Source organism: Eutrigla gurnardus (assembly GCF_963514095.1).
Source record: "Eutrigla gurnardus genome assembly, chromosome: 4".
Taxonomy (NCBI): domain Eukaryota; kingdom Metazoa; phylum Chordata; class Actinopteri; order Perciformes; family Triglidae; genus Eutrigla; species Eutrigla gurnardus.
The window spans coordinates 21,347,374-21,366,531 of record NC_139918.1 but is presented as its reverse complement, the minus strand read 5'-3'; the positions used below and the strand labels follow the sequence as shown (position 1 = coordinate 21,366,531).

General features: G+C 41.1%; 2 protein-coding genes across 2 annotated transcripts in view; one reads left to right on the top strand and one right to left on the bottom strand.

The window, feature by feature from the left end:
- rab31 (RAB31, member RAS oncogene family) overlaps nucleotides 1-19,158 on the bottom strand; it is a 188,389-nt gene that overhangs the window by 142,430 nt on the left and 26,801 nt on the right. The window lies entirely within an intron of this gene.
- Nucleotides 744-18,074, top strand: LOC311012764 (protein APCDD1). The gene is made up of 5 exons (XM_084008400.1): nucleotides 744-1,040; nucleotides 6,786-6,972; nucleotides 7,238-7,763; nucleotides 15,220-15,541; nucleotides 15,835-18,074. The coding sequence occupies exons 1-5, from the start codon at nucleotides 1,001-1,003 to the stop codon at nucleotides 16,296-16,298; spliced, it is 1,539 nt and encodes a 512-aa protein (XP_083864526.1). The 5' UTR covers nucleotides 744-1,000; the 3' UTR covers nucleotides 16,299-18,074.

Sequence of the window (19,158 nt, the reverse complement as noted above, 5' to 3'; positions counted from 1 at the left end):
GATAAAAGACATTTATTTTGGAACAAGAGTGAGGGTTTGGTTTGCTACCAAACTATTTCTAGCTTTTGATTTTGTTTGTATTATCCAAAGAGGTACCTTCCAGCCAGTCCATTCTATAGTTTTCTCATTTTTTGTTCTTTTTGGGACATTTTGTCTTCGTAAACAACTAAAAAAAAAAAAAACCTAAGATATTCTGGTTGGTCTGTTTTAATTGGAACACAATCCATTCTCATTGAGTTTTTAGCTTAAGTTTGAGTCCTGCTGTTATAGTAATCCTCTTAACACACAAAGAACATCTCAGTAACCCTTTAGGTATGAGATCATGATTTTGCAAACCATTGTGTTTGTATTAAGGAGGAAAGAAGATCTTTCTAAAATGACCAGCAAAGAAATTCTTACCCTATAAAAGGTATGAATATTTAAAGTGGGTCGGTCTCAAACAGAGTTAATATCTGGTTTTCTTTCATTACATTTTGAAGATTTTGCTTGCAAATATAACAAATTAAAGGTAGTTATTGAAAAGACTGGTGATGAGATGATGTGGATGCTGCTTTGTCATTGATCGACACCTTGTACACATGGCTCTTTTTTAAAAGGAGTTTTCTTTAAGTTTGGATTTAAGGGGAGACGACTTGAACACACACTCCACGCCCCTAAAACGTGTAGAGAGGCGGGGGGAGTCCGCTCTCCCAACACACGCACCAACACTCGTCCGGGACGCACGGAGGGAGGACGCGCGTAAAAGCAACCGAGCTGCTCCGTTTCAAACACACACGTCGGGTCCCGTAGTGAGCTTTAGACTTCCCTTTGTTGTGAACCTCGGTGCGGGGTTTTCTTCTCCGTAGCGGACCGGGAGGCGTGTTTCTCTAGGATGCTCGGATATCTCAGGAGGGTTTGCTCCACACTTTGGATCCATAATGTGAGGATTTGTGTCGGAATAAACAAGGACGCTGCGTAAAGGAAACCATTCAAGTTCGTCTTCGCTCCTCCAAAGTGCGGGATGGGGCCGTCATCTACGCTGCTTCTCCTTGCTTGTTTGGGTAAGACACTTTTTTTTTTTACGTGTACTGACTTTGATCCGTAAAATGCGGAGAGTGGGAGTTTGGAAAACGTGTTAATTTTTTACGTGTGCCTGCAAGACAAAAAGATGGGTCGAACAACTATGAAAGAAGGCGAGATCATCCAAATGATTTATGCATTAATCCTTTATTCCATCCGGCAGGTTTAAAAATGGTGGAGCATATCTGTCACATAGCAACCTGCATGCCTCTCTTCACATCAGCAGCACACCTGTTTACCATCACGGCGGTGTGTTTGTGTCCAACAGCACTAATATTTTCTGGATAAATTATCCCTTATGCCACGGTGATGAACATGTTTGAAGGCTAAAAGGCAATAAAAACCAGCTTCCCTGGGGGCTGCGGGGCAGATGAAAGCACTTGGGGAGAGTTAAGAGCCACTTAAAACATCCATTCCTGATTCAACCCCGTCTGAGCAGCAGAGGATTATGGGACTGCAGTTGACCCAATCCATCTGCTGGCAGTGACACTGGAAGGCAACATTTGGCTGCGACTTCAAATGACTGGGTTGAGATAAAACGATATTTTGGAGTCCACTTATCCTGAAGTGTGTTTAAGTGAATATAACGTTCAATTTAGCGGTGTGTTATTGTAGCCTTTCATAGAGGCAATGAAAATGCACTGTCAGCCTAGATTAGTGCTGTAAAGTCACCGAAAACCTCAGTGCATCTGAGAGTTGAAAGTTTAAAAAATGACTTGCAGATAAAAAACATGCAGCAGCTGCAGCTGGTTGCACATTTATCTCCTGTGCTGCTGGGCCATAATGGGATATTTCATCTGCAATTCTCAAAATCCAAGAGTGAATGATTTAAACTGTTTGTTAGAGTCTTATCCTGCCACGGTTTTATGATCACCTTGATGTTTGATTGTGAAGAAGTGAAGGTATCTGTGAGTCTCTCTTACATGTTGGTGATTGACAGTGCAGTGGACGAATCCCAGTGTCTTTATTTTATGCGTGTTATTGAAAACCTGTTTAATGCTTGACAAATGAGACCATATGAATGTATTCTGGTGGAGTTATCGGGCTCATTTTTTTCCTTTCATTGTTGAAACAAACAGAATTTTTGCTGGCCTTTATATTATTAACAGGAGAGTCAATGCTATTAGTAGGCTACAATGTGTGCACAGTGACATGACCGCTTCTAAAAAAAATGAAGCCAAAACATCTTGATCGCCCCCTAGTGGCTGGCTGTTCGTGACGCGTTTGATCTGATACATTCTATCTGAAAACTATATCGGCCGATGACATCAGCATGCTAATATATCAGTGGGAATCTGTTCCAAACACTGCACTTTGGAATAGACTGCAGTGTTTTCTGCAATTTACTACCATGTTTCAGCTGTCTGGCAATTAACACTGATGTGTGAGTTTTCCAAGACCATGAACAGAAATCTAAGTCGTAGGAAACATTCTTAAAAATCACGTCAAAGATAGGGTGATCACAAATTCAAATAGAGCAAACAGAGGAAAGACAAATGGAGGGGATACAAGTGATGCTAATTGCCAGTGCAGCTCAGCATGTCCCACTTCGTGGTCCAGTGGTGATTCATTCACTGGTTGAGGAAAGTCAAACTTTGCCAAAATGGCAGTCCAACAACAGGGATGAATATTCTTCATTCCTGTGCGAAAAGCGTTGATGGCGAATAATGACCCTTGAGAAAAACGATCACACGTCAAGATACGTTTAGCAGCTGCTCTGGAACTTTCAATTATTTTGGATAATATTCATCATCAGGTGGTTTTTCGTGGAATTGTAGTGTTTTTTTTCCCAACACTTTGTTTTTTTTCGACTGCTTCAAAGTTGTGTGCCATGACTTTGGAAACAGAAGAATAAACTTGGTCGTTCTAGAGGTACTAAAAAGATTTAGTTAGTGTGAAGATATTGTTCCATTAATAATTCTTGTTTTTGTTTATTTGGTCCATCGGCCCAAACTGAAATATCTCAACATCTAATAGATGGATTGTCATTGTATTTTGTGTGGAGGATAAATCCTAAAGACTGATCTCCCAATTTTTCCTTTAGCTCCACCAGAAGATCAAACACGTGTCTAGTAAAATTTCAACATCTGGATGGATTGACACACCATATTGTTTGCAGTTCATGGTTCCCAGATGATGTATCCTAAGACTATTTACTCTTGTTAAATAACCACTAACATGGCTATAAACGCTCTGTAGCAACAAAAACAATATATTATGACTTTACTTCAAGCTGAATATAAAATCCTTAATGTGTATTAAATTACAAAAAGTACAATATTCCTCTCTGAGTACTGTATTTAAAACATGACCTCTGTACTTAGTCGTCCTACTGGCCTTAAAGATCCGTTAGTGTAATGTTATTTTCTCCACCTCTTCAGTTCGGTCACTGCCAAATGCTAAGATAACACGAAGAACAGCCCTTTGTCTGCTCTCTGCTCTGGCACTTCTGGATTTTTCTCTTCCCATAAACGATGTGGACTCTCTGGTTGTCAGGGGTCCCAGTGCTGTTACCTCACTGGTGGGATCCGGCCAACTGGAAATGTTCTCTGTGGTTTGGGGCTCTGGGAGTTTTGTGGGTGCTTTGATTTAGATAGAGAGCAGCAGTTTGGGAAAGCGGCAGCATCGAGGGACTGGAGAGCGTTTTAGTCCAGCCTGATTATTGCCTTAATGTGGGGAGTTTTTTGTCTTTAAAGAAAGCTATTGGAAGGAAAATCACACATTCAATGCCCATTAAATGTGTAGGGACGTGTCCTCTTTAAAAAGTAATTTTACAAAAAGGCTGCACACAACCTCTTTTTTTTAATAATTTCCCCATTTATTTCCATGGAAGCCTGTTTTCCATTTTAAGTTCCTGTTTGGCTTTGATGTAATGAAACTCTTTTGTAAAAAAAAAAAAAAAAAAAGATTAGTAACTGCATTTAAAATTACTCTAAATAGAGCTTGTGTTTCATTATAATTATGATATTCTCACAAAGCCACAAATTAAAAACAAGTCTGATGCAGCTGACTGGATGGGGTCTGTCATTGCCGCACACAGTTTAACATCAGATACAGAAATGCTTTGTTCACCCACATCTGTCGTCAAAAACAGTTGCGTCAGATGCAAACTGGATCTTTTTTTAATTTCTCAGAGTAGAGTATACGTTACTTTTTCCTTTGCATCATAACATGTCTTTTTAAGTGAAGAGAAAGTTGGAAGTCCCCTTGTTAGGAAGCTGGTATGGAATGTGTTTAAAGTTAAAGTTATTTATTCTACTCTGTTGACGAGGGCATCCAGCGCCGGGTCTAACCAGGTGGTTACCTCCACTCCCGAAAAGTGAAGTCAAAGCAAAAGTGCCTTAAACTTGCATTCTCAGTACTGGCCATCAGGGGGCGACTCCTCCGTTTGTAAAAGAAGTCATGATGTATGTATATAATGCTAAGCCATTCAAATAATAAAAATCGTTGACAGATTAATTTATTTATAGAACATATTTTAATTCTATATTAGCAATTCTACATCAAAATCAAAAGATTCATGTTAATGTGTATTTTTGGACATATTCTAATCAAATAATTTCGGGGACCCCCTGCAGTAACTCTGCGTACCCCCTAGGGGTCGCGGACCCCCTGTTGAAGATCTCTGCTTTAGGGCTTGGCTGTCTTGTGCTTGACAGGCCACTTTTACAGTGTCGCTACCACAGCTTCATGTTGCTGCCGAGATCATTTTAACATTGAAATTCACCTGCTATTAATCCAATGTGCGGAAACCTCCGTGAGGCTAAAGTTTATTTGCATTAAACATCTCACCAGGTTTCCTTTTAAATTCACACACACACACACTCTTGTAAAAACAACTGTTGGCAGCCGCTCAGGGTTTTCCCTCTGGTCCAGACCCGACTGCAGGTGCAGAAAAAAAAAGGCCTCACACACGCAAACACACACGGCAGACCTTGAAGCCTTTTCTTTGACTTTTGTCGTTACTAATGCCACCAGCTGATAGGGGGATCAAATCCAGTCAATCAATCAATCAATCCCCCCACTGTCCAGTGTTGCCACTGAGCAGCACTGTGATATGGTGGTATAAACACATAAGCAGCCTCGCTGGGTGTAAAATAACTGGATGGAGCTTCTTCATGGAGCTTCTTGCTGAATCAGGTGGTTTTTTTTGTTTTTCCTTCCCTCTGGGTTTCTCAAAAGCACAGAGGTGACCTCAGCAGCATTCCAATCTTGATATTGCCCTCGAATTTGGGTCAGAATAGAAAGGAATTTAAGGTAAAGTCTTAATATTTCAAGGTAGATTTTGGTAATATTAGAGTATTACACTGAATAAATCCTCACTGGAATGTGAGCTTCAAGCCTTTTCCTTTGGCTGCGGCCTTTGAAAATGCTTTCATTTCCGATATTGTATCCCCTTAAACTCAGCCCGTTGTTGAAGATATTGTTTTTTCACGTGGTGCATCGAGGTTACGCAGACAAGGTGGGAACTCAGAGTTTTCAAACTTTTAACAGTTATGGACCTGCATTTATATATAGTTCTGCTCTTAGACTTTTGTAGTTTGATGTTAGAGTTTAATTTTGTGTGGGTTTCAAGTCTGCTGTAATAGCAAAAGGCTACATATCAGCTCTTGGACATCTAAGGGTTGCCTTTTTCACCACATGTTCAGCTATTATTAACCCATAAAGACTCCACGCACGCCAGGTGTTGCAAGTCGCCGATAAAGCCCAGTAATCCTTGGGTGATGACATGAGTTAAAATGACTACAAAAAACCCTCTAAACACTTCAAAGAGGCCTGACTGATTGAGCGGAGACAGCCAGACTTCAAACTAACGAGACTTCTTTCTCTATTTCAAGTGTAATTACCTTGATAATTTGTTTTAAAGCAGTTGCGCTTCATTTATTGGGATGTAAAGATCTAAAAGAAGAAAGGTCTGCCAAACTAATCTCATTCATCTGTAGTTCATTCAACATTTCTACATCAATGAAGCACTAAGGTTCCAACAAATGGCTTTTCCAGCATCAATGTTTTTTATTCAGGATGTCAGTATAATGCATAACATTACATTAATACTCATGCATAAAGATACTAGTATCCTCCCATTTGTATAAGTTTAATAATAAGGGGATGTATAATACTCATCTTCAACATTTGGTGGCCAAATCACAGACTTGCGGACTTTGAGGCGTGTTCAGGCCAAGTCTGTGAGGGTTCAGGGCTAAAGGCCTTAAGTGGGGGCATTAGGATTGGGCCAATGTAAGATGGCTGGCTGTGTATTCTAATGAGCCTGCTTGTGACAGAAAGGGCAGGCAAATCTGAATGGCTTGTTGAATCACATGTTTTATGATCTAGGCAGCCCACAAAAACTGAATGTGTACATCTTATTTCATATTGTGGGTTTGGTCGGTCATGATATGTACCCTTGTGAATGTTCCCATGTAACATGAAAACTCTTTTTTTATACAGGGTCACCCATAAAGTTGGAATAATTTGCAAATGTCTTGTCTTTTATAGCACCAAACAAATGTTCTGCATGAAATAATTTCACCTGGGTAATTGGGACACATAATGTAATCACTGCACCAAAAGTGATTAATGATGCATTTAAATAGGAATAAACAGAGGATTGTGTCTGAAAACAAAATATTCCAACTTTATGGGCAACAGTGTAGATATTTCTCTTTATGAATAGCTGTAGAATCTCACCTGAGCTAAACCTTTTTGTTGTCTTATTGTTCCCACAGGCTGGGCTGAAGGTGGCTCCTCTCTTCACTACTCAGACGGCCGGTCTAGCCGCCTCTCTTTGGAGAAAACCTTCGGCCGGTCACTTAAAGACTCCCAGTGCCAACACATGTTGAAACACCTTCACAATGGAGCCCGGATCACTGTGCAGATGCCTCCCAACGTGGAGGGCCACTGGGTGTCCACCAGGTAAACCTTTACAGACTATTTTCTGTGAATTATTTTATAACACATGCCGGCATCACTACACATTACAACATCTTAACTTTGACCCCCCACAAAACAGTGGGTTTAAAATTCACAGTGGTCTCAAGTTTGTTAAGTAACTGCAAGTAAATTTAGGGCAAAAACTAAAGAAAGGGCTGCACACTAAAATGCTCAGTTCTGGACCAAACAAACAGAGCAAAGCAAACTTGGACGTTGTTCATCTGAAACCTCCCTTTCTCCTCTGCAGCTGTGAGGTGAGACCAGGCCCGGAGTTCCTGACGCGCTCCTACAGTTTCTACCCCAACAATACCTTCCAGGCCCACCAGTTCTACTACGAGGACAACCACTGCACCAAGCCCACCTACACCCTGGTGATCCGGGGTCGTCTGCGCTTACGCCAGGCCTCCTGGATCATCCGCGGCGGCACAGAGGCGGAGTACCACCTCCACCGTGTCCAGATGGTTTGTCACACGGCCACCGTGGCCAAAGAGCTCAGCCAAAGGCTCAACCGCAGCTGCAGAGGGGCCGTGAGGGGCCCCTGGGAGCCCAGCGTGGTCTACGAGCTGTGGAGCGAGGAGGCTGGCTATGACTGCTCCAGGGAGCTGAACTTTGCCATGCATGAGCTGCAGCTGCTGAGGGTGGAGAAGCAGTACCTGCACCACAACTTGGATCACCTGGTGGAGGAGCTGTTTCTTGGTGACATCCACACCGAGCCGTCCCAGAGGCTCTACTACAAGCCGTCCAGCTACCAGATCGCCCTGCAAAACGCCAAGGTAATCCCCTAATGATCATCTCTCAGGCAGTTTAGATTTATGAGGGGGAAATCCAGCTGTGGAGTCTTTGTAAAGGGAAAATATCAGTTTATTGAGAGCTGCTATAATTCTGTAGATAGTTCCTCTCTCAATGGATCACAACACAATTTGTGAGGTTAGAACCACAGTAGGAAACAAGAATCCTGCAACACACAAGTGTGTTCATTTTTGTCACTGTAGCCACTCGTGCATCCTACAAGATGAAAACTCTCCCAATCTGCCGGGTTTTGTATTTGCTGGAATGTTTTCTGAGCACAAAGCTTAGTGGAGAACCTCTGCTGAACTTGACTCCCACAGCGTTGACTCCCCTCACCGTGAAAACCACACTCACCAGAAACGGCATGAAGTGACCTGAGGAGCAGGGTTTATCTTAAGTGTATCCTACACAATGCTGTGAGGAGACCTGGATGAAATAGCATTTGACAGTAAGTTTTTACGGTTTGTTTTTGAGGTAGGCTATCAGAGCGCTGGACTGATTTAAAACAAATAAATAAATGAAGGCTGAATTAGTATACAAGGCTGGATGTCACATTATTGTCATTTTCTGGCGATTGACAACTTATGATACAATCTGAATTGTTCTGCGGCAGCAAACTGACTTATTTAAATACTTTTGAACCAAAATCTGATTTATATGTCAACAGTCTTGTCCTTTTGCTTTAGTAGAAACCAGAAACTACGTACATACTGACTTCATCTCCCAAAGCTGGCGTCAAGAATAAGAGCCCTTTCTTCCCTCCGCTGTGCTTACGGGATGTAATTTCTCTATTTACACTGCTGAACAGCAGTTTCACCACCGGGTGAAACCCTAGAGCGATGTTTTCACTGTCACTCTCTTCAGAGATTACAACGAAATCCTGTACGAGTCCACTGTCTAAATAAACATCCATTTGTGCAAGGATGATGGGGGGGCTTGGTGTTGCTGATCAGAATGTAAACAGAGTACGGAGTGAGGATCTGTGATCAGACAAGCTCCCCCGTGATGCTGTAATGACCAGAGCTGCTCCCCTTAAGCCCCTCTGGCCCGCAGAGGCTGCAATGTGAAACCCGGCCTATCTCTGGGAGCAATCAACACGTGGTATTCCTAGAATTTGGAATCACGCAGCCATATGAATTATTCCAGCGAGCACATACCACGTTTGATTTCATGCATGCCTGAGGCTCAAATCAAAGGGTTGCACGTGTCCCATTTCTCGTCAGTCTTTTCTGAATAAGGAGGAAGGCCGTGTAGTGGTTCAGTTGTTGCAGTCAAGAGTCATATAAAATAAATAGAGCATTGCATAGTTCCGTTGTATATGGGTGGAGGCAGAATTATCAAAGGCAGTTGCATCACAGATTCAGCATATGGATCAAAAACAAACTGCTTGGCTAAATCCCTGTAAAAATATAGCCTATATATTTTGTTATTAATGTGATCTGGCTCTTTAAAGGCAGAGTAGGTCATTTGGAAAAACCATAAAGATTTAGACTTTGAACGCATTGCCGAACTGGAAAAGTCCCGCCCCCTTCATTGACCTCTGTTCAAAGCTGCTCCCCCAGAACGCCAAACGAGTGCTCGAGATCAGCAGAGTGCACGCAATCAGGAAGTAAGCATTGACAGACAGGCAGGCCGTCCAATTATTTTCTCCAGCCCAACTTTTTTGATTGGACGGGTTTTTACAGTCCTGCCACGGCCACAGATTTGTACTTTGTTCTGTCAGAGCATCTAATTTATTCATTGCTATCAGTATGTTACCAGGATTTCAAGTGATATAACAGAAAGTGTTTCTGAATAGAATCACCTCCTCAACCTTTAACTTTGGCAATGTGCTTCTATAATTACACAATTCTTTTGAACACCTTCACTCATGGTTTGGTCTTATTTGGGCCACATTGGTCACCCGCTATTCACATACAGTAAATTCTATACTTTTTTTGGTGAAAGAGTGGTAGAAAGTACCTCACTTCTTCCTACACGAAAAGCACTAAATCCCGACCACCTCTTGAGGTTGTTATGGTTTCTTTTCAGGGATTGTATTGCCATGGTGACTATTCAATCCATTAATGTTAAGCAGTGTACCCAGAGCTGGTCCTAGTCCAGAACATTTGCTGGTGCCAACATGTTCATTTCGTGGTTATTGGGTGGATCCCAGTAGTGATGCAAGAGCAGGGCAGCAAAACCTACTTTTTAAATTACTTTCTAATCTGTTTTCTCCATTTTCACTGCCGCGTCACCGAGTAATGACTTGATAATGACACTTGTTAGGAAGAGATTTGTGTTTTTATATTGTTGTTGTTGTTGGTTAGACGTTTCGGTGCTTTCACATGTATCCCTCATGTAGTCATTTGTTTTGCTTTCGCGAGTGTGGTGTATGTTTTCTTGTCTTTTGCTGCTTCTTTTTTGGGGCCTTTAAGCCTGTGAAATATATATTAAAACATGAGCAATGATGCTAGATAAGTCTGTTATTATAAATTCCTGGAAGTCATCTTACAGGAGAGATGCTTGCTCTAAGTATCCCAACATAAGAAAAAACATGGGTGTAGTCAATGGTGGAAGAAGCTTTCCGATCATTTACTTAAATGTCCTGTATTGTAAAAAGTGAGATTTGTTTAAAAAGTGCTGTATAAACTGTGATGGTATTGAAAACAGTCATGGAAATGAGCAGTCAGTATTTCCATAGAGTTTTGTTCTCACAACTATACTATAGACACAGAACCCTTAACATATATAAACCATTTCATTTTCAAACACAAACATTCTAAGCGTGTCCCAGTTTATTTCGAGTTGAGGCACGTGTGAATGAAATCTGCTGACGGGACGTAAATGTCGATCCGAGCTGTTTTCTAGAAACTCAGTTCCAGTGAAACGCGCTTAAACAGAACATTTCAGGCTGAGATACAGGTATATTCAGACAGACATTAGGAGAAACATTTTTTAACATTAAAACATGAAAACATGTTCTAGTAGGAACCTAAAATACAAGAATGAACCTGGAATTGAGCATAATATGTGTCCTATAAGCAAAAGTACTCCACTACAAGTAAAAGTCCTATATTCAAAGCCTTACATAAGTAAAAGTATGTATGTATTATCAGTTAAGTGCACGTAAAGTATACATAAGTACTTCTTGTACAGTTACAGTAACATTTTCCCTGTCAGTGTGTTACTATTTATATATAATATTATATCCATCCATCCATCCATTGTCTACCGCTTATCCTGTATTCAGGGTCGCGGGGGGACTGGAGCCGATCCCAGCTATCATTGGGCGAAGGCAGGGTACACCCTGGACAGGACGCCAGTCTATCACAGGGCTGACATGTAGAGACAAACAACCATTCACACTCACATTCACACCTACGGGCAATTTAGAGTCATCAATTTAACCTATCACCATCCTGCTTGTCTTTGGACTGTGGGAGGAAGCCGGAGAACCCGGAGAGAACCCACGCTTACACGGGGAGAACATGCAAACTCCACACAGAAGGAACCCGGGGCCGACCCGGGGATCGAACCCGGGATCCTCTCGCTGTGAGGCGAGAGTGCTACCCACTACACCACCGTGCAGCCCCCATATAATATTATATAATTACTATTTATATATAATGTTTTTAGAGTGATATTCCTGTATGCATGTGTATGTTCATGTTGCATTTTACTGCTGTAGATGTTTATGATTGTGCAAATAACTCCTTTAGTTAAATAGTCAAAGTAAAGTACAGGTACCTTGAATGTGAAATGTTTGAAAGCCTAACATGTTTGCCTTTGCACATCATCTTCCCCTGAACTATGGCAGCCAAGGTAATTAGGTAGCATAAATCCCCAAAATGCCCAAATAAACCACTGCTGCCAAACAAAGTGAAACTCGTTTCTAATTCTCCTTGATCCACTGTGGCTTGGGATTGCACCTCGTTTGTACGTCGGTTCAAACAAAAGTGGCTGCCAAATGTAGCAGTAAAAAATAATTAGATGAATAAATATAATTTATATGAAGCAAAAGTAATAATGTCCTTCCTCATTTCCTCATCTTTTTTTTTTTCTTTAATTCCAGTAAGGATATAAAAATAAAATGCTCGAACAAGCTTGAACAGGTTGGACATTGTGTGTTATGGCACCTCTACTGATTGTGATAGCAGTATAGCTACTGCTATACTCTGTTTAAATGTAAAGTTACTAAAGATTACTGAGAGCATTACTTTCTTTTATCGGATGTGAGGGCTGTTCAGCTTCAACTTCATTTCCTTCCAGAAACGGGAGGAAATGAAGGTGAAACGTCTAGTTGATTCATTGATTCGCTGATGGACAGAAACATTAAACTCACGCTCTCAATGCTGTTTATACGTGATGTTTATATGATTCAACTCTGCCTTTGAGTTTAAGAACCATCCAGTAAAAAACATGAATTGGTTTGAATCATTAATTTGAATGTCTAAGATACGTACGGTGTTGCAACAGCAGTAAAACCTTTTTTATTTGCAATCTGCAAATAATTGTACAAATACTGGGTTGTGTTTATCTGAGGCCCCTGTGAAGCGGCATTAACGCTCTGCTTGTAATCAAGGAGTAATCACCACAGCTTACATATTTAACCTTTTTTATGTGCTTTACTCGGTGTAATTTCTACAGGGCATGATGGAAGGAGGACTGTATCAGGTTGACTTTCTTACTAAAATATTTCTGAACATTATTGTCTTATTGCCTCCAGTCCACATGAGGGAAGAGAGGAGTTGATTATAAAGTCACCTTCATTTATTACCATAAGCTTTACAAGCAACAGTGAGCACTTTACAGACCTTTTTTCCACCTCTCAGGGAGCGTTTGCAGGTGTTGAAAACAGGAACGAGCATGTCATGTTTTTATTTACAGTAAATATTCTCATATAAGACAGTTGAACAGTCAAAGATAGGATAGTGAACCACAGTGTGCATCAGAAAGGTATCAAGGAAACCAAAGGATGATTATTATGGAAAGCACAATAATCAATTTTCTCATCATTTGTTATTTGCTTCCAATGTATATATTTATAAATGTAGGAAAATGGCAGGATGAATGGAAACTAAACCTATTCATTGCCTGAGCATCGTGGAAAAAGCGGGGGGATGAGTATCAATAGATGGAAGACATGTTCAAGGCCAGGCCAGTTCTTTAAAGCTCAGACAGGCTGTCTGTGTTTTATGGCCTCAAAGCTCCTGCAGATCTGGAACACGTTTTCCACACATTTTTCTTGTTTACCCACGTGTGTTAAAATATACATGCATATTTTGCTCTTTGCATATATATACATACAGTACATATGTGTTCCTCAGACACTTGACACTAAAAAAGTGCAGTAAAACACACTCATACACACAGGGCTGCATTCAGCGGAAGCCTCCTTCCAGTCGTCCCGTGGACCTCCTCCCTCTGAGGCTGTTAGGGATCCAGAATATCTCATCTGTGTCATCTTCCATATGTCGTCTGGGAAAAGAGTGATTAGGTTGGCGGGATTAGGTCTTATGTTTTTGACCACCCTCAAATAAGAAAAACTCTACCGCCTCCCTGGAGTTGGAAGATATTTTTTGTGGAATACAGTATGATGGCTTCCAGCTCCGGATCCGTCAGGCCCCCGAGTCTTTGCTGCAGCCGTGACCTCCAGCTGTCCTGTCTGTGGATGCTGTGATCACATGCTGCTCTGGGGCTCCACCAAACCAGAGATGATATGAATTCAACATGATTGATGGTCCTTGATAGACTCTTTCTGTCAATATGAGGTCGAAGAAAGGACATCCCGCTGTTGTTTCATAAGCAGCATGAAAGTTCAGCAGCCTGTCCGCTGTCTGACTTCCCGCTGTCATGGTTGTAGTTCACCCAGACATCTGTCTTTTACTGTAAGATGATGTGATCACCCTGAGAAAATGCTGGAACCTTGTCTGGCTTCCAACACTCAAGAGATTCAGACTGAAGGAAATAGTTTTTCCTCCTTCACCTCTGAACAGATGCCAGCGTTTTTTATGATACAATATTCTGATAATGGATTAAAGCTTTCAGCGCTAACAGTGATGTTCAGTGTGAGCTTGCCTTTGTATTGTTACCTGAAGTCCACCATAGTTCCCTGACGTGCTTAGAAAGGGGGAGGAGTATTCAGTCGGTTGCAAACGGCAACCTCACCACTAGTTGCCACTAAATCCTACATACTGCGCCTTTAAGTGTGAATTTAAGGGTTTTTTAGGGATACGTAATCATGTGGGAAAAACATTCTGTATTTTTATTTACATTTGAGATTCTAAATAAATCCAGTGTTGCTATTGGCCTCAAAAGTCCAGTATCAGTCTGTCTCAGTGGAGAAATCTCACCCACCAAATGGTCAAACATGCTGATAATAGACACTTTTATACTATTCTGAACAAGATTAAATAATTAGCTGTAAAACCATGTTTTGTGATGTTAGTGTCTTTGATAAGTAAAAAAAAAAGTAATTTTATCTCCTGCTTGCAGTCATTTTCTAGTGACAATTTACTATTTTTATTGTAAGAAAACTTGGTAAATGTAACATTTTTCTAACAAAGTAATACATCAGTCACTTCATTTGCTTACTACTACCACCATCTGCCTTCATTTCCAGAAGATTGGATTACTGCATTGGTCTGTTCTCAGGGCTTTAAAAAAAAAAAAGAAGCTCTTCAGCAGCTCCAACACTTTCAGATCGCCGCTGCCAAGGGTCTTGATGAAAACTAGGAAATATGACCACATTATACCCGTTCTACTGGCAACCAGTCGCTCAGAGAATTGACTTCAAAGTCTCGCTGCTTGTCTACAAATCACTCTGTGGCTCTCGGCCCAAATGTATCTCTGATATGCTCGAGCCAGATGAATCTCCTTGAACCCTTAGGACGTCTGGGAGAAGCCTACTGGTCGGTTGGAATGTATGATTGATCCCTAAATCAATAAATACATGTTCAATACATAAGCAGAAAAAAATATAATGAAGGCACCCTGTTGTCAGACATAATATCCTAGTGTGAATATATACTGAGCCAATTCATTCAAGCGCCAGCCTGAAACTCTTCCAAGCTGCTTATGAATTTAAGATTTCCTGGCAATCTATTCCACAGATTCACTTCCATGTACAGAGAAGTTTCCTTCCCTCAGCTACTCTTAAGCCTTGAAGGAATAAAGTCAGTGGAACTGCCTCTAATGGGATAGCTATCCATGACATGTAAAGTCAGTTTTTAGGTACTGCACCTATCTACCATGCACAGCTTCCTCTAGACTCTTCCCTGAACTTTCAACCCCGTCAAGGCTCTTAAAATGAGATAGTGAGTTTTCATGGAGGGATTAGAATCATATATTTCATGCGTCACTATGCCTATAAATACACCTTCACCCTGTATTTCTACCCTGTAAAGCAGACATAGTATATGTCCCAGTAGACTCACCTTTTCTCTCCCTTTCTTTCAGAACCACGACCACGGCTGCATCGCTTGCCGTATCATCTTCCGCTCGGATGAGTTCCACCCGCCCATCCTGCCGCCGCGGGCCGACCTGACCGTCGGGCTGTACGGTCAGTGGGTGAGCCAGCGCTGCGAAGTTCGCCCCGAGGTTCTCTTCCTCACCCGTCACTTCATCTTCCATGACAACAACCACACGTGGGAGGGCCACTACTACCACTACTCCGACCCCATCTGTAAACACCCCACCTTCACCATCTACGCCCGCGGACGGTACAGCAGAGGGCTCCACTCCACGCGTGTCATGGGCGGGACAGACTTTGTCTTCAAAGGTAACTTATGGATATTTTCATGTTTTATTCTTCAAATGTTAATACCAACAATTATTTGTATGTTTTTTATTAGTAATATTATTTTTAAATGATTAAAGATGAGGCCAGATTTCAACTGACTAAGGGAACCAAAGTGTGCAAAGAATAAAATATCCTCCACACCATAACGCCACCACCACCAGCCTGAACCCTTGATACAAGGCAGAATGGATCCAAATTTGTATTTGGCAGCTTCATCTCCTCCGCATCATGAAAAGCACCCTAGAAGTTATGTCTTGTCTTTTCTTCTCTAGTGAACCACATGAGAGTAACTCCCATGGACTTTGCCACCACCTCCCTCCTCAACGTCTTCAACGGTAACGAGTGTGGTGTGCAGGGCTCCTGGCAGGCCGGGGTGGAGCAGGACGTCACCTTGACCAACGGCTGCGTGGCCTTGGGCATCCGGCTCCCCCACACAGAGTACGAGCTGTTCCGCATGGAGCAGGACAGCCACGGCCGCTACCTGCTCTACAACGGCCAGCGTCCCAGCGACGGCTCCAGCCCGGACCGGCCGGAGAAGCGGGCGACCTCCTACCAGATGCCCCTGGTGCAGTGCTCGGCGAGCAGCCAGCAGTCGGAGTCCAGCAGACTGGACGACATCGACAGGCGTCTCCGGGACCACAATGACTGCACGGGACGGCACAGAGGTGGCCAGCGACACGTCACGGTGCCTCTCGCCGTATTCGTCACAGCTCTGCTTCTCAGCTGGCAAAGCTAGAGAGCTGTTTGGTTGTCTTTTCCCTACATAAGACGAGTGTGGATTACAAGAGCAGACAGCAAATCTAGAACATTTTGCTTTTCTGATGTGAAAGAGGATGAAAACTGGTGCCCCTGATCCTCTGGACTCCTTTTTCAGCTACCAAAGACTTGACACTGTTGCACCACAGAAACTTTAGCACTTTAGAGTGGAACCAAAGACCAACCTGTCTGTGTTTCCACAAATACACAAAGATGTCTATACATACAGACCTGAGAGTATATTTTGTACAGTGTATTCAACTACAACTATCATTTCTTGGTTCTGCAAAAAAACACAATCTGATGTGTGGAAACTTTTTTGGACCACAAACTCTTGACAATAAGCTTCCTGTCTTGAGGAGGGTGCTTGTGGATAGTCACCGTCTACAGTAAATACACTTCTGTGTGTTACAACAGTTTCTTTAAATATTGCCTTACAGCAGTGATCCTCACTATGTTTTCCAGTAGAGCCACACTTATAAGACAAAGTCCACAGGAGAGCCACCTCGACTGCAAAATACCAAAAGCCATCTCCAACTAAGCATATCTGCTTTCTTATTTGTCATGCCACTTAACATACAGTATATGGAATAAGGGTCCTATGAAATCCATTTTCATTTTTTCAAGATTCCGGTTTTATTTTTTCCCAAATTCCGTGTTTTCTGTTAAAATTTTTCTAAATTCTGTGTTTTACAATTTTTTGTTTCCATCAAATGGTGTCTAATCATGTGACATTTACTGAAGAAACATTCTAGTAGTTCTAATTCTAATTCCTTGTCATTCAGTACGGAAGCGTATTGTACGGAAGCGTATTGCATTCACTTGAAAAAAAAAAAAAAAAAAACTTTTTTCGTTTTTCTGAGTAATTTATTTTTTGGTTTGTTTTTCGGGGTAATTGTTTTTCTGTTTTTCGTGGTAATTTTTTTCCTGTTTTTCTGAGTAATTTTTTTCCTGTTTTTCTGATAATTTTTTTTTCTGTTTTTTGTGGTAATTTTTTACTCCGGTGTTTTTCGTGGTCATGTTTTTTTCCTCCTGGCACCTGAAGACTTTGCGGTTGTTCAGAAGGACAGCGCATTTAGATCTCCTAGACATAGCAATGTTTCTCCAGGATCAGCTGGACATATGGCATGCTCCATGGATACAAGATGATGCATTTGAAATGCATTCAGGCTGGCTACGTGGTGACTCAAGAGACGATCAGGAGACTGCTGAAAATATTGGATCCGCACGGTGTGCAGCTGAGGCGCCGGAATCGCCTTCGGCGGCGTATGTACTAGAAAAAATTAATTATCCCGAAAATCAGGGGAGAAAAAATTACCACGGAAAACAGAAAAAAATTACTCAGAAAAACAGGGAAAAAAAATTAATCAGAACAACAGGAAAAAAATTACTCAGAAAAACAGGTGGGAAAAATTACTCAGAAAAACAGAAATAATTACCCCGAAAAACAAACCAAAAAATAAATTACTCAGAAAAAGTTTTTTTTTTTTTTTTCAAGTGAATGCAATACGCTTCCGTAATTCAGAGACCATGAACATGTGCATAAATATGAAAGTGTCTGTGCAATCATTTATGGAGGAGTCACAATATATCACCCACTTTCTTTTTCAACCACCCCCCACTTTCAGTTGTGAATCAGTTCATTTGTGATGTGAGATTCTGTTTGTAGCTGCTCATCACATGGATTCTTGTGGGTCGAGTCATTCTTATGTTGACAAAACTCAGAGAAAAGTTTTAATAAACATCTTCGATATGACTAACGATCACCGTGTGTGTGTGTGCCACTGATGCGAGCCACAAACTGTTACTCTTACACTGACTTTTTCTTGACATACTATGACTTTTTTTTTTAACTTTTTTGACGCACTATTTTATGACTTTTCATAAAAAGTCAGAGGGTGTTTTTATGTAGGTTATTTCCTGTTTTATTTTGAAAGTCACTCTCCCCATATGTCTTTTCTGTTTTTTCTTCCTGCCTTTGTCTTTTTCCCGCCTGTTTTCTCTCTCACCTGTGTTCCATTAGTTCAGTCCCTTGTGTATCAAGTCTGTGTGCTTTCCCTCTTTCAGATGTCAGGTCCTCTGTGTTGGTTCCTTGTCGGATTTCACATTAGTTCCTAACGCAGTGCTGGTTTGTTTTCAGTTCCGTTTTTTCTTTTGTATACCTCAGCCTGGTCTCTCACTTTAATTACTGGTTGTTTTTTTGGCTGATATAACATGACTTTTGTATGAAATCATACTTTGACTTTATGTCATTTTTACATACTTTATATTTAAATTATTTTTAATCCATAGTTCCATCCATTCTGACTTCTTAAATGTTCAATTAATGTCGTAGCATAGTATGCCATAAAAATCTATAAAGATGTTATGGTATACAAAAAAATAAGATGTATGTCATTAAATGTTTAGTGTGGCATCAAAGTTTCATTAAAAAGTCATAGAACAGCATGTAATAAAACATGTCATAGTATATTATACTAGGAAAGTATTTATTAAAAAAGTCATACCATAGTTTGTCAAAATTCACTCATTAAGCAAACTATACTGTAGTCCCCTATAATAAATCTCTTTAAATCATAAAAATGTTTTCAAAAATGTCACATGAAAAATGTTAGAATAGCACGCTGAAGAAAGATTCCTGGTCTGTCGCTGCCGGGGAACCTCTTCTTTGTCGTTCTTCTCATTGGTGGGTCATAACTATCGATATGCAAACTGCTGTTTCAGGGTGTTTCTACACCCATGGGAGTGGAAATGCTGCCTGCACGCTAATTTCCACAATGTTAGACAAAGCAGGTGTTTGTCTTCTGTGTGCACAGTTTTAGTTATGAATCTATCCTTTA